General features: G+C 61.9%; 1 protein-coding gene across 1 annotated transcript; it reads right to left on the bottom strand.

The window, feature by feature from the left end:
- Positions 1-52: 52 nt before the first annotated feature.
- On the bottom strand, positions 53-10,940 carry PSMC4 (proteasome 26S subunit, ATPase 4). Its single transcript, XM_069883036.1, has 11 exons — positions 10,847-10,940; positions 10,617-10,715; positions 9,234-9,420; positions 7,903-8,049; positions 6,180-6,289; positions 5,991-6,084; positions 4,939-5,106; positions 3,953-4,029; positions 2,677-2,845; positions 1,041-1,096; positions 53-238 (listed from the first exon to the last, which is right to left on the bottom strand). The coding sequence occupies exons 1-11, from the start codon at positions 10,880-10,882 to the stop codon at positions 125-127; spliced, it is 1,257 nt and encodes a 418-aa protein (XP_069739137.1). The 5' UTR covers positions 10,883-10,940; the 3' UTR covers positions 53-124.
- Positions 10,941-11,326: the final 386 nt, after the last annotated feature.

The following is an 11,326-nucleotide window of genomic DNA, read 5'->3' as shown; positions in this document are numbered from 1 at the left end:
CCCAGTGTCCCCAAAGTTCTCCTCCTGTCCCCAAGGAGACCCAGGAGGCCTCTGGTGGCCACGAAGCTTTTATTGGGGAGGGGGTGGTGACGGCCTCGAGGTCCCCATCGAGGTCCCCGCGGGGTCACTTGTAGAACTCGTGCTCCTGCTCGTCCTTCTTGATGACCGTCTTGTAGGCCTTCTCGAAGTCCTTGGCCAGGACGATGTAGCGGTTCTCGCGCACGGCCAGCATCCCGCCCTGCGGGGGCCACCGCGTCACCTCCCGCCCCGGGAGAGGCCACCGGGGCCACCAGGGCCACCCAGAACATCACGGAGAGGCCACCAGGGCCACCACGTCACCCACAGCCTCATGGAAAGGCCACCAGGGCCACTCAGAACATCAGGGAGAGGCCACCAGGGCCACTCAGAACATCGTGGAGAGGCCACCAGGGCCACCACGTCACCCACAGCCTCATGGAGAGGCCACCAGGGCCACCCAGAACATCGTGGAGAGGCCACCAGGGCCACCAGGGCCACTCAGAACATCATGGAGAGGCCACCAGGGCCACTCAGAACATCAGGGAGAGGCCACCAAGGCCACCAGGGCCACTCAGAACATCATGGAGAGGCCACCAAGGCCACTCAGAACATCACGGAGAGGCCACCAGGGCCACCACATCACCCACAGCCTCATGGAGAGGCCACCAGGGCCACTCAGAACATCGTGGAGAGGCCACCGGGGCCACCAAGGCCACTTAGAACATCAGGGAGAGGCCACCAAGGCTACTCAGAACATCACGGAGAGGCCACCAGGGCCACTCAGAACATCACGGAGAGGCCACCAGGGCCACCAAGGCCACTCAGAACATCACGGAGAGGCCACCAGGGCCACCACGTCACCCACAGCTTCATGGAGAGGCCACCAGGGCCACCCAGAACATCGTGGAGAGGCCACCAAGGCCACTCAGAACATCACGGAGAGGCCACCAGGGCCACCAGGGCCACTCAGAACATCACGGAGAGGCCACCAAGGCCACCGAGGTCCCCCCGAGGTCACCCACCTCCTGGCAGATGGAGTTGATGTCGGCCCCCGAGATCTTGTCCGGCCGCGCCACGTCTGGACGAGGGTGAAGGAACCGTCCGCTCCTCGGGGCCACCAAGCCCCACGGCAACCCCGGGGGTCCCCAACACCTCCCGGGGGTCCCCAACATCTCCCCAGGGGTCCCCAACATCTCCTGAAGGTTCCTGGTGTCCCCAAAATCTCCCCAGGGTTCCTGGTGTCCCCAACATCTCCTCAAGGTTCCCGGTGTCCCCAACATCTCCTCAGGGTTCTTGGTGTCCCCAACATTTCCTCAAGGCTCCTGGTGTCCCCAACATCTCCTCAAGGTTCCTGGTGTCCCCAACATCTCCCAGGGGTCCCCAACATCTCCCAGGGGTTCCTGGTATCCCCAACATCTCCTCAAGGTTCCTGGTGTCCCCAACATCTCCCGGGGGTTCCTGGTGTCCCCAACATCTCCTCAAGGTTCCTGGTGTCCCCAACATCTCCTCAAGGTTCCTGGTGTCCCCAACATCTCCCCAAGGTTCCTGGTGTCCCCAACATCTCACAGGGGTCCCCAACATCTCACAGGGGTCCCCAACATCTCCCAGGGTTCCTGGTGTCCCCAACATCTCCTCAAGGTTCCTGGTGTCCCCAACATCTCCCAGGGGTCCCCAACATCTCCCCAAGGTTCACGGTGTCCCCAACATCTCCCCAGGGTTCTTGGTGTCCCCAACATCTCCTCAAGGTTCCTGGTGTCCCCAACATCTCCTCAAGGTTCCTGGTGTCCCCAACATCTCCCAGGGGTCCCCAACATCTCCCCAAGGTTCCTGGTGTCCCCAACATCTCCCCAAGATTCCTGGTGTCCCCAACATCTCCCAGGGGTCCCCAACATCTCCCCAAGGTTCCTGGTGTCCCCAACATCTCCCCAGGGTTCCTGGTGTCCCCAACATCTCCTCAAGGTTCCTGGTGTCCCCACCATCTCCCCGGGGTTCCTGGTGTCCCCAACATCTCCCAGGGGTCCCCAACATCTCCCGGGGGTTCCTGGTGTCCCCAACATCTCCCCAAGGTTCCTGGTGTCCCCAACATCTCCTCAAGGCTCCTGGTGTCCCCAACATCTCCCCGGGGTTCCTGGTGTCCCCAACATCTCCCCAAGGTTCCTGGTGTCCCCAACATCTCCTCAAGGCTCCTGGTGTCCCCAACATCTCCCCAGGCTTCCTGGTGTCCCCAACATCTCCTCAAGGTTCCTGGTGTCCCCAACATCTCCTCAAGGTTCCTGGTGTCCCCAACATCTCACAGGGGTCCCCAACATCTCCTCAAGGCTCCTGGTGTCCCCAACATCTCCTCAAGGCTCCTGGTGTCCCCAACATCTCCTCAAGGTTCCTGGTGTCCCCAACATCTCCCCAGGGTTCCTGGTGTCCCCAACATCTCCCCAAGGTTCTTGGTGTCCCCAACATCTCCCAGGGGTTCCTGGTGTCCCCAACATCTCCCCAGGGTTCCTGGTGTCCCCAACATCTCCTCAAGGTTCCTGGTGTCCCCAACATCTCCCGGGGGTTCCTGGTGTCCCCAACATCTCCCGGGGGTCCCCAACATCTCCCCAGGGTTCCTGGTGTCCCCACCATCTCCCCGGGGTTCCCGGTGTCCCCATGTCCGTGGGATACAGTCCTCCAGGTCCACCTCCTCGGAGAGGTTCATCTTCCCGGTGATGGTGGAGAAGATGAGCCGCTTCTGGCGCCGGTCGGGCAGCGGGAACTCGATTTTGCGGTCGAGGCGGCCGGGACGGAGCAGCGCCGGGTCCAGGGTGTCCGCGCGGTTGGTGGCCATGATCACCTGGAGAAGACACACGGCCACCCCGGCACCTCCAGCAACCCCAGGAGCTCAGGGAGAACCACCAGGAGCTCCAGGAGATCCACCAGGAGCTCAAGGAGATCAATAGGACCTCAAGGAGATCCACCAGGACCTCACTAGGACCTCAAGGAGACCCACCAGGACCTCAAGGAGACCCACCAGGACCTCAGGGAGACCCACCAGGACCTCAGGGAGACCCACCAGGACCTCAGGGAGACCCACCAGGACCTCAAGGAGACCCAACGGGACCTCAAGGAGATCAACGGGACCCCAGGGAGACCCAACAGGACCTCAAGGACCTCACTAGGACCTCAAGAACCTCACTAGGACCTCAGGGAGACCCACCAGGACCTCAAGGAGCCCTCAAGGACCTCACTAGGACCTCAAGGAGACCCACCAGGACCTCAGGGACCTCACTAGGACCTCAGGGAGACCCACCAGGACCTCAGGGAGACCCACCAGGACCTCAGGGACCTCACTAGGACCTCAGGGAGACCCACCAGGACCTCAGGGACCTCACTAGGACCTCAGGGAGACCCACCAGGACCTCAGGGACCTCACTAGGACCTCAGGGAGACCCACCAGGACCTCACTAGGACCTCAGGGAGACCCACCAGGACCTCAGGGAGACCCATCAGGACCTCAGGGAGACCCACCAGGACCTCAGGGAGACCCACCAGGACCTCACTAGGACCTCAAGGAGACCCACCAGGACCTCAGGGAGGCCTCAAGGACCTCACTAGGACCTCAAGGAGACCCACCAGGACCTCAGGGAGGCCTCAAGGACCTCACTAGGACCTCAGGGAGACCCACCAGGACCTCAGGGACCTCACTAGGACCTCAGGGACCTCACTAGGACCTCAGGGAGACCCACCAGGACCTCAAGGAGCCCTCAAGGACCTCACTAGGACCTCAAGGAGACCCACCAGGACCTCAAGGAGCCCTTAAGAACCTCACTAGGACCTCAGGGAGACCCACCAGGACCTCCTGGACCGTCCCCCCAGCCCCTAGCGGGTCTCCAGGGAGGAGGAGCATCTCCCCAGGGTTCCTCGCCGCTGTCCCCTGCCCCCAGGAGCTCACGGGACCCACCTTGACGTTGACGTTCTGGTCGAAGCCGTCCATCTGGTTGAGGAGCTCCAGGAGGATGCGTTGGACCTCCCGGTCGGCTGCGGCGGGAGGGGACACGGTGGGACATCCAGGGGACCTCCCCCCCGGGCCAAAGCAGCCCCCCCAGGAGGTTCTCCAGAGGTTCTTCACCCCTTTCCAAGCCCATGGGAGCACCAAGAGGTCCTCCAGCCCCACCAGGAGGTTCTCCAGCCCCACCAGGAGGTTCTCCAGAGGTTCCTCAGCCCCATCCAAGCCCATGAGACGACTAAGGGTTCCTCCAAGCCCACCAGGAGGTCCTCCAGCCCCACCAGGAGGTCCTCCAGCCCCACCAGGAGGTCCTCCAGCCCCACCAAGAGGTCCTCCAGCCCCACCAAGAGGTCCTCCAGCCCCACCAAGAGGTCCTCCAGAGGTTCCTCAGCCCCATCCAAGCCCATGGGAGCACCAGGAGGTCCTCCAGCCCCCCCAGGAGGTCCTCCAGCCCCCCCACGAGGTCCTCCAGCCCCCCCAGGAGGTCCTCCAGCCCCACCAGGAGGTCCTCCAGCCCCACCAGGAGGTCCTCCAGCCCCACCAGGAGGTCCTCCAGCCCCACCAGGAGGTCCTCCAGCCCCACCAGGAGGTCCTCCAGCCCCACCAAGAGGTCCTCCAGCCCCACCAAGAGGTCCTCCAGCCCCACCAAGAGGTCCTCCAGCCCCACCAAGAGGTCCTCCAGAGGTTCCTCAGCCCCATCCAAGCCCATGGGAGCACCAGGAGGTCCTCCAGCCCCCCCAGGAGGTCCTCCAGCCCCCCCACGAGGTCCTCCAGCCCCACCAGGAGGTCCTCCAGCCCCACCAGGAGGTCCTCCAGAGGTTCCTCAGCCCCATCCAAGCCCATGGGAGCACCAGGAGGTCCTCCAGCCCCCCCAGGAGGTCCTCCAAGCCCCCCAAGAGGTCCTCCAAGCCCCCCAAGAGGTCCTCCAGAGGTCCCCTCACCTCCGGTCTGGGCGTCGAACCTCTTGGTGGCGATGGCGTCGATCTCGTCGATGAAGATGATGGCCGGCGCGTTCTCCTTGGCCAGACGGAAGACGTCGCGCACCATGCGGGGACCTTCCCCCAGGTACTTCTGCACGAACTCCGAGCCCACCACGCGGATGAAGGCGGCTGAGGGACACCCGGCACGGCTGGGACCTCGAGGACCTCACCGGGACCTCGAGGACCTCAAGGAGCCCTCAAGGACCTCACCAGGACCTCAAGGAGACCCACCAGGACCTCAAGGAGACCCACCAGGACCTCAAGGAGACCCACCAGGACCTCAAGGAGACCCACCAGGACCTTACTAGGACCTCAGGGAGACCCATCAGGACCTCAAGGAGCCCTCAAGGACCTCACTAGGACCTCAAGGAGCCCTCAAGGAGCCCTCAAGGACGTCACTAGGACCTCAAGGAGACCCATCAGGACCTCAAGGAGCCCTCAAGGACCTCACCAGGACCTCAAGGAGACCCACCAGGACCTCAAGGAGACCCACCAGGACCTTACTAGGACCTCAGGGAGACCCATCAGGACTTCAAGGAGCCCTCAAGCACCTCAGCGAGACCCACCGGGACCTCAAGGAGACCCACCAGGACCTCACTAGGATCTCAAGGAGATCAACAGGACCTCAAGGAGACCCACCAGGATCTCAAGGAGATCAACAGGACCTCAAGGAGACCCACCAGGACCTCAGGGAGACCCACCAGGACCTCACTTGGACCTCAAGGAGACCCATCAGGACCTCAAGGAGCCCTCAAGGACCTCACCAGGATCTCAAGGAGCCCCACCAGGATCTCAAGGCGACCCATCAGGACCTCAAGGAGACCCACCAGGACCTCAAGGAGACCCACCAGGACCTCAAGGAGCCCTCAAGGACCTCACTAGGACCTCAAGGAGATCAACAGGACCTCAAGGAGACCCACCAGGATCTCAAGGAGATCAACAGGACCCCAAGGAGACCCACCAGGACCTCAAGGAGCCCCACCAGGACCTCAAGGAGCCCCACCAGGACCCACCGGTGGTGTGATGGGCCACGGCCTTGGCCAACATGGTCTTCCCGCAGCCGGGGGGCCCGTACATGAGGACACCTCGCGGTGGGTCGATGCCGATCTAGAGGGAGACGCCGAGGCCTGGAGACTCCGCCCTCGAGGACCTTCTAGGGCGTCTCCCACCCCAGTCCCCGAGGACCTCCCGGAGACCCAAACCTGCTTGTAGAGCTCGAAGTGGGTGAGGGGCAGCTCCACGGCCTCGCGGACCTCCTGCTTCTGGATGTCCATCCCCCCGATGTCCGCGTACATCACGTCCGGCTTCTGGTCTGCAACGGGGCCACCACCAGGCGTGAGGAGCTCCGAGAAGGTCACCTAGGAGCTTCTCCATGAGATCCACCACCTCTCCGTGTCTCCACTTCCATAAGACACGTTCTACCTCCTCCTCAAAGCTTCTCCAGCCACAGGAGGTCACTTAGAACCTTCTCCAGGGGCCTCCAAGGATGAGATCCACCACCTCTCCATGTCTCCACCTCCATAGGACACGTTCTACCCCCTCCTCAAAGCTTCTCCAGCCACAGGAGGTCACTTAGGATCTTCCCCAGGTGATGGAAGGATGGAGATCCACCACCTCTCCATGTCTCCAACCTCATAGAACAAGCTCTACCTCCTCCTCAAAGCTTCTCCAGCCACAGGAGGTCACTTAGGACCTTCTCCAGATCATGGAAGGATGGAGATCCACCACCTCTCCATGTCTCCAACCTCATGGGACAAGGACTCCTGGTCCAACCTCCCTTCCAAACCATCTCCAAGCAGAGAAGGTCGCTTAGAACCTTCTCCAGGGGTCTCCAAGGATGAGATCCACCACCTCTCCATGTCTCCACTTCCAGAAGACGCGTTCTACCTCCTCCTCAAAGCTTCTCCAGCCACAGGAGGTCACTTAGAACCTTCTCCAGGGGTCTCCAAGGACGAGATCCACCACCTCTCCATGTCTCCACCTCCATAGGACACGTTCTACCTCCTCCTCAAAGCTTCTCCAGCCGCAGGAGGTCACTTAGGACCTTCTCCAGGTGATGGAAGGATGGAGATCCACCACCTCTCCGTGTCTCCAACCTCATGGGACCAGCTCTACCTCCTCCTCAAAGCTTCTCCAGCCACAGGAGGTCACTTAGGACCTTCTCCAGGTGATGGAAGGATGGAGATCCACCACCTCTCCATGTCTCCAACCTCATGGCACAAGGACTCGTGGTCCAACCTCCCTTCCAAACCATCTCCAAGCAGAGAAGGTCACTTAGAACCTTCTCCTGGGGTCTCCAAGGACGAGATCCACCACCTCTCCATGTCTCCACCTCCATAGGACACGTTCTACCTCCTCCTCAAAGCTTCTCCAGCCGCAGGAGGTCACTTAGGACCTTCTCCTGGTGATGGAAGGATGGAGATCCACCACCTCTCCATGTCTCCAACCTCATGGGACAAGCTCTACCTCCTCCTCAAACCTTCTCCAGCCACAGGAGGTCACTTAGGACCTTCTCCAGATCATGGAAGGATGGAGATCCACCACCTCTCCATGTCTGCAACCTCATGGCACAAGGACTCGTGGTCCAACCTCCCTTCCAAACCATCTCCAAGCAGAGAAGGTCGCTTAGAACCTTCTCCAGGTGACGGAAGAATGGAGATCCACCACCTCTCCATGTCTCCACTTCCATAAAACACGTTCTACCTCCTCCTCAAAGCTTCTCCAGCCACAGGAGGTCACTTAGAACCTTCTCCAGGTGATGGAAGGATGGAGATCCACCACCTCTCCGTGCCTCCAACCTCACGGGACGAGGACTCGTGGTCCAACCACCCTTCCGAACCCTCTCAGACCCCACATCTCCACCCCCAGCGACCAGCGGGTCCCTCCCCGCGTCCCCCCCCGGAGGAGGAGGAGCTGGACGCCCACCTGAGGTCAACATCATGATGCTGCTGTCGGCCTCGGGCGGGAGGACGTCCACCAGGGCGTTGCTGTGCTTGTGCAGGGCCACCGAGGCGTTGGGCTTCAGCAGCTCCCGGTCGATGGTGCTCAGGATCCGCACGTAGTAGTTGGACCCTTCGGGACGAGGTGGACACCTCCTGAGGGGCCTCCTAGGTGGTTCCTGCTCTTCATCTCCATCCCCACGTCCCCACCACCCTCTTCTTGCTCTTTATCTCCATCCCCACGTCCCCACCACCCCCTTCTAGCTCTCCATCTCCATCCCCACGTCCCCACCACCCTCTTCTTGCTCTTTATCTCCATCCCCACGTCCCCACCACCCTCTTCTTGCTCTTTATCTCCATCTCTACGTCACCACCACGCCGTTCTCGCTCTTTATCTCCATCCCCACGTCCCCACCACCCTCTTCTTCCTCTTTATCTCCATCTCTACGTCCCCACCACCCTCTTCTTGCTCTTCATCTCCATCCCCACGTCCCCACCACCCCCTTCTTGCTCTTTATCTCCATCCCCACGTCCCCACCACCCCCTTCTTGCTCTTTATCTCCATCCCCACGTCCCCACCACCCCCTTCTTGCTCTCTATCTCCATCCCCACGTCCCCACCACCCCGTTCTTGCTCTTTATCTCCATCCCCACGTCCCCACCACCCCGTTCTTGCTCTCTATCTCCACCCCCACGTCCCCACCACCCTCTTCTTGCTCTTTATCTCCATCCCCACGTCCCCACCACCCTCTTCTAGCTCTTTATCTCCATCCCCACGTCCCCACCACCCTCTTCTTGCTCTCTATCTCCATCCCCACGTCCCCACCACCCTCTTCTTGCTCTTTATCTCCACCTCTACATCCCCACCACCCCGTTCTTGCTCTCTATCTCCATCCCCACGTCCCCACCACCCTCTTCTTGCTCTTTATCTCCATCTCTACGTCCCCACCACCCCCTTCTAGCTCTCCATCTCCATCCCCACATCCCCACCACCCTCTTCTTGCTCTTTATCTCCATCCCCACGTCCCCACCACCCCCTTATAGCTCTCCATCTCCATCCCCACGTCCCCACCACCCCGTTCTTGCTCTTTATCTCCATCCCCACGTCCCCACCACTCATCCTGATGGTCCCATCTCCATCCCCACGTCCCCACCACCCTCTTCTTGCTCTCTATCTCCATCCCCACGTCCCCACCACCCATCCTGATGGTCCCATCTCCATCCCCACGTCCCCACCACCCATCCTGGTGGTCCCAGCCCCATCCCCACGTCCCCACCAGCCCCTCCTGGCCCTCCCTCCCCCCCCGCAGGTCCCCACCGGTGGTGGAGCCCACGATGGCCGTGTTCTGGTCCACGGCCTCCAGGAACTGCCCGATGACCAGGGGGATGCTCTGGATGCGCTTCACCTCCTCCTGGGCGTGCAGGAACTCCTTCTTGAGGTTCTTCTGCTCGTCCTTGATGTACTCCTCCTGCACCTCCAGGAACTCCAGCTCCTGCTGCAGCTTCTGCGCGGACAACCACCACGGCGCCCCACACCAGTTCAAACCAGTTCACCCAGTCCCAGCTCCATCGTCTCCAACCCCATCGTCCCCAACCCCATCGTCTCCAACCCCATCTCATCTCCAGCCCGTCCCAGTTCATCCCAGTTCCATCGTCTCCAGCTCCATCATCTCCAGCTTCATCTCATCTTCATCCTCATCCCAGTTCATCCCAGTTCATCCCAGTCCCATCGTCTCCAGCTCCACGTCATCTCCAGCCCATCCCAGTTCATCCCAGTCCCATCACCTCCAGCTCCATCTCATCTCCAGTCCCATCCCAGTTCATCCCAGTCCCATCATCTCCAGCTTCATCCCATCTTCATCCTCATCCCAGTTCATCCCAGTCCCATCATCTCCAGCTCCATCATCTCCAGCTTCATCTCATCTTCATCCTCATCCCAGTTCATCCCAGTCCCACCATCTCCAGTCCCACCTCATCTCCAGCCCATCCCAGTTCATCCCAGTCCCACCATCTCCAGCTCCATCTCATCTCCAGCTTCATCCCAGTTCATCCCAGTCCCATCACCTCCAGCTCCACCTCATCTCCAGCTTCATCCCAGTTCATCCCAGTCCCATCATCTCCAGCTCCATCATCTCCAACTTCATCTCATCTTCATCCTCATCCCAGTTCATCCCAGTCCCATCACCTCCAGCTCCACCTCATCTCCAGTCCCATCCCAGTTCATCCCAGTCCCATCACCTCCAGCTCCACCTCATCTCCAGCTTCATCCCAGTCCCATCATCTCCAGCTTCACCTCATCTCCAGCTTCATCCCAGTTCATCCCAGTCCCATCATCTCCAGCTTCATCTCATCTTCATCCTCATCCCAGTTCATCCCAGTCCCATCTCCATCGCAGTCTTATTCCCAGTCGCTCCCAGTCCCTTCCCACCTCTCTCCCAGTCCATCCCATTCACTCCCAGTCCATCCCATTCACTCCCAGTCCCATCCCAGTGCCTCCCAGTCCCTCCCAGTCCCCTCCCAGTCCCCTCCCAGTCCCCTCCAGTCCCCTCCCAGTGCCCCCAGTCCCTCCCAGTCCCTCCCAGTCCCTCCCAGTCCCCTCCCAGTCCCCTCCCAGTCCCCTCCCAGTCCCATCCCAGTCCCCTCCCAGTCCCTCCCAGTCCCCTCCCAGTCGCTCCCAGTCCCCCCAGTCCCCCCTTGGCACCTTGTAGCGGCTGTACAGATCCTCCAGGTCCTCCGGCTCGGGCACCAGGAAGGAGAGGGCGGTGGGGGGGCGGTGGGGGGCGAGCGCCGGCAGCTCCTCCTGGGGGGGGGGGGCGAGAAAGGATTTGGGGGGGGCTCCCAAGGCCCTATAGGGGCACCTATAGACGGGGGGGGCACCTATAGACCCGGGGGACCCTCCCTCCCCTCTCTGGGCCCCCCCCCACCCCGGACCTGCGCCTTGTCGCCCAGCAGCCCCAGCTCCTCCATCGTGACGGCGCGCGACCGACTGGGGAGGCGGAACCGGAAGCGCGGGCCTCGCTTCCGGCCGGCGCGGGGCGTGACGGGAGTTGTAGTTCCCGCGCCCGCACCCCCACCACCACCTTTAGCGGCGCTTGCGGCGCCTGGCGCGGCCGCGGGGCATGATGGGAGTTGTAGGCCCGTCCCGCGACTCTGTGCCCCGTGTGCCTGGCGCGGCCGCGGGGCATGATGGGAGTTGTAGGCCCGTCCCGCGGCTCTGTGCCCCGTGTGCCTGGCGCGGCCGCGGGGCATGATGGGAGTTGTAGGCCCGTCCCGCGGCTCTGTGCCTCGTGTGCCTGTTGCGGCCGCGGGGCATGATGGGAGTTGTAGTCCCGCCTTCCTTAGCGTCGCTTTCAGCGCCTGGCGCGGCCGCGGGGCATGATGGGAGTTGTAGTCCCGCCTCCCTTAGCGTCG

Source organism: Phaenicophaeus curvirostris, unplaced genomic scaffold (assembly GCF_032191515.1).
Source record: "Phaenicophaeus curvirostris isolate KB17595 unplaced genomic scaffold, BPBGC_Pcur_1.0 scaffold_483, whole genome shotgun sequence".
Lineage (NCBI taxonomy): Eukaryota > Metazoa > Chordata > Aves > Cuculiformes > Cuculidae > Phaenicophaeus > Phaenicophaeus curvirostris.
The sequence above is the reverse complement of the archived record's forward strand: the minus strand, read 5'-3'. Positions and strand labels throughout refer to the sequence as shown.

What these genes read in the sequence shown, in the direction of transcription:
- PSMC4 (XM_069883036.1), bottom strand. Translation starts at nt 10,882, where the DNA reads ATGGAGGAGCTGGGGCTGCTGGGCGACAAGGCGCAG. An exon ending in TGCTGGGCGACAAGGCGCAG is followed by an intron (nt 10,716 to 10,846) that starts GTCCGGGGTGGG and finishes CCCCCCCCCCAG; the next exon opens with GAGGAGCTGCCGGCGCTCGC. An exon ending in CATCATGATGTTGACCTCAG is followed by an intron (nt 6,290 to 7,902) that starts GTGGGCGTCCAG and finishes GCCCCGTTGCAG; the next exon opens with ACCAGAAGCCGGACGTGATG.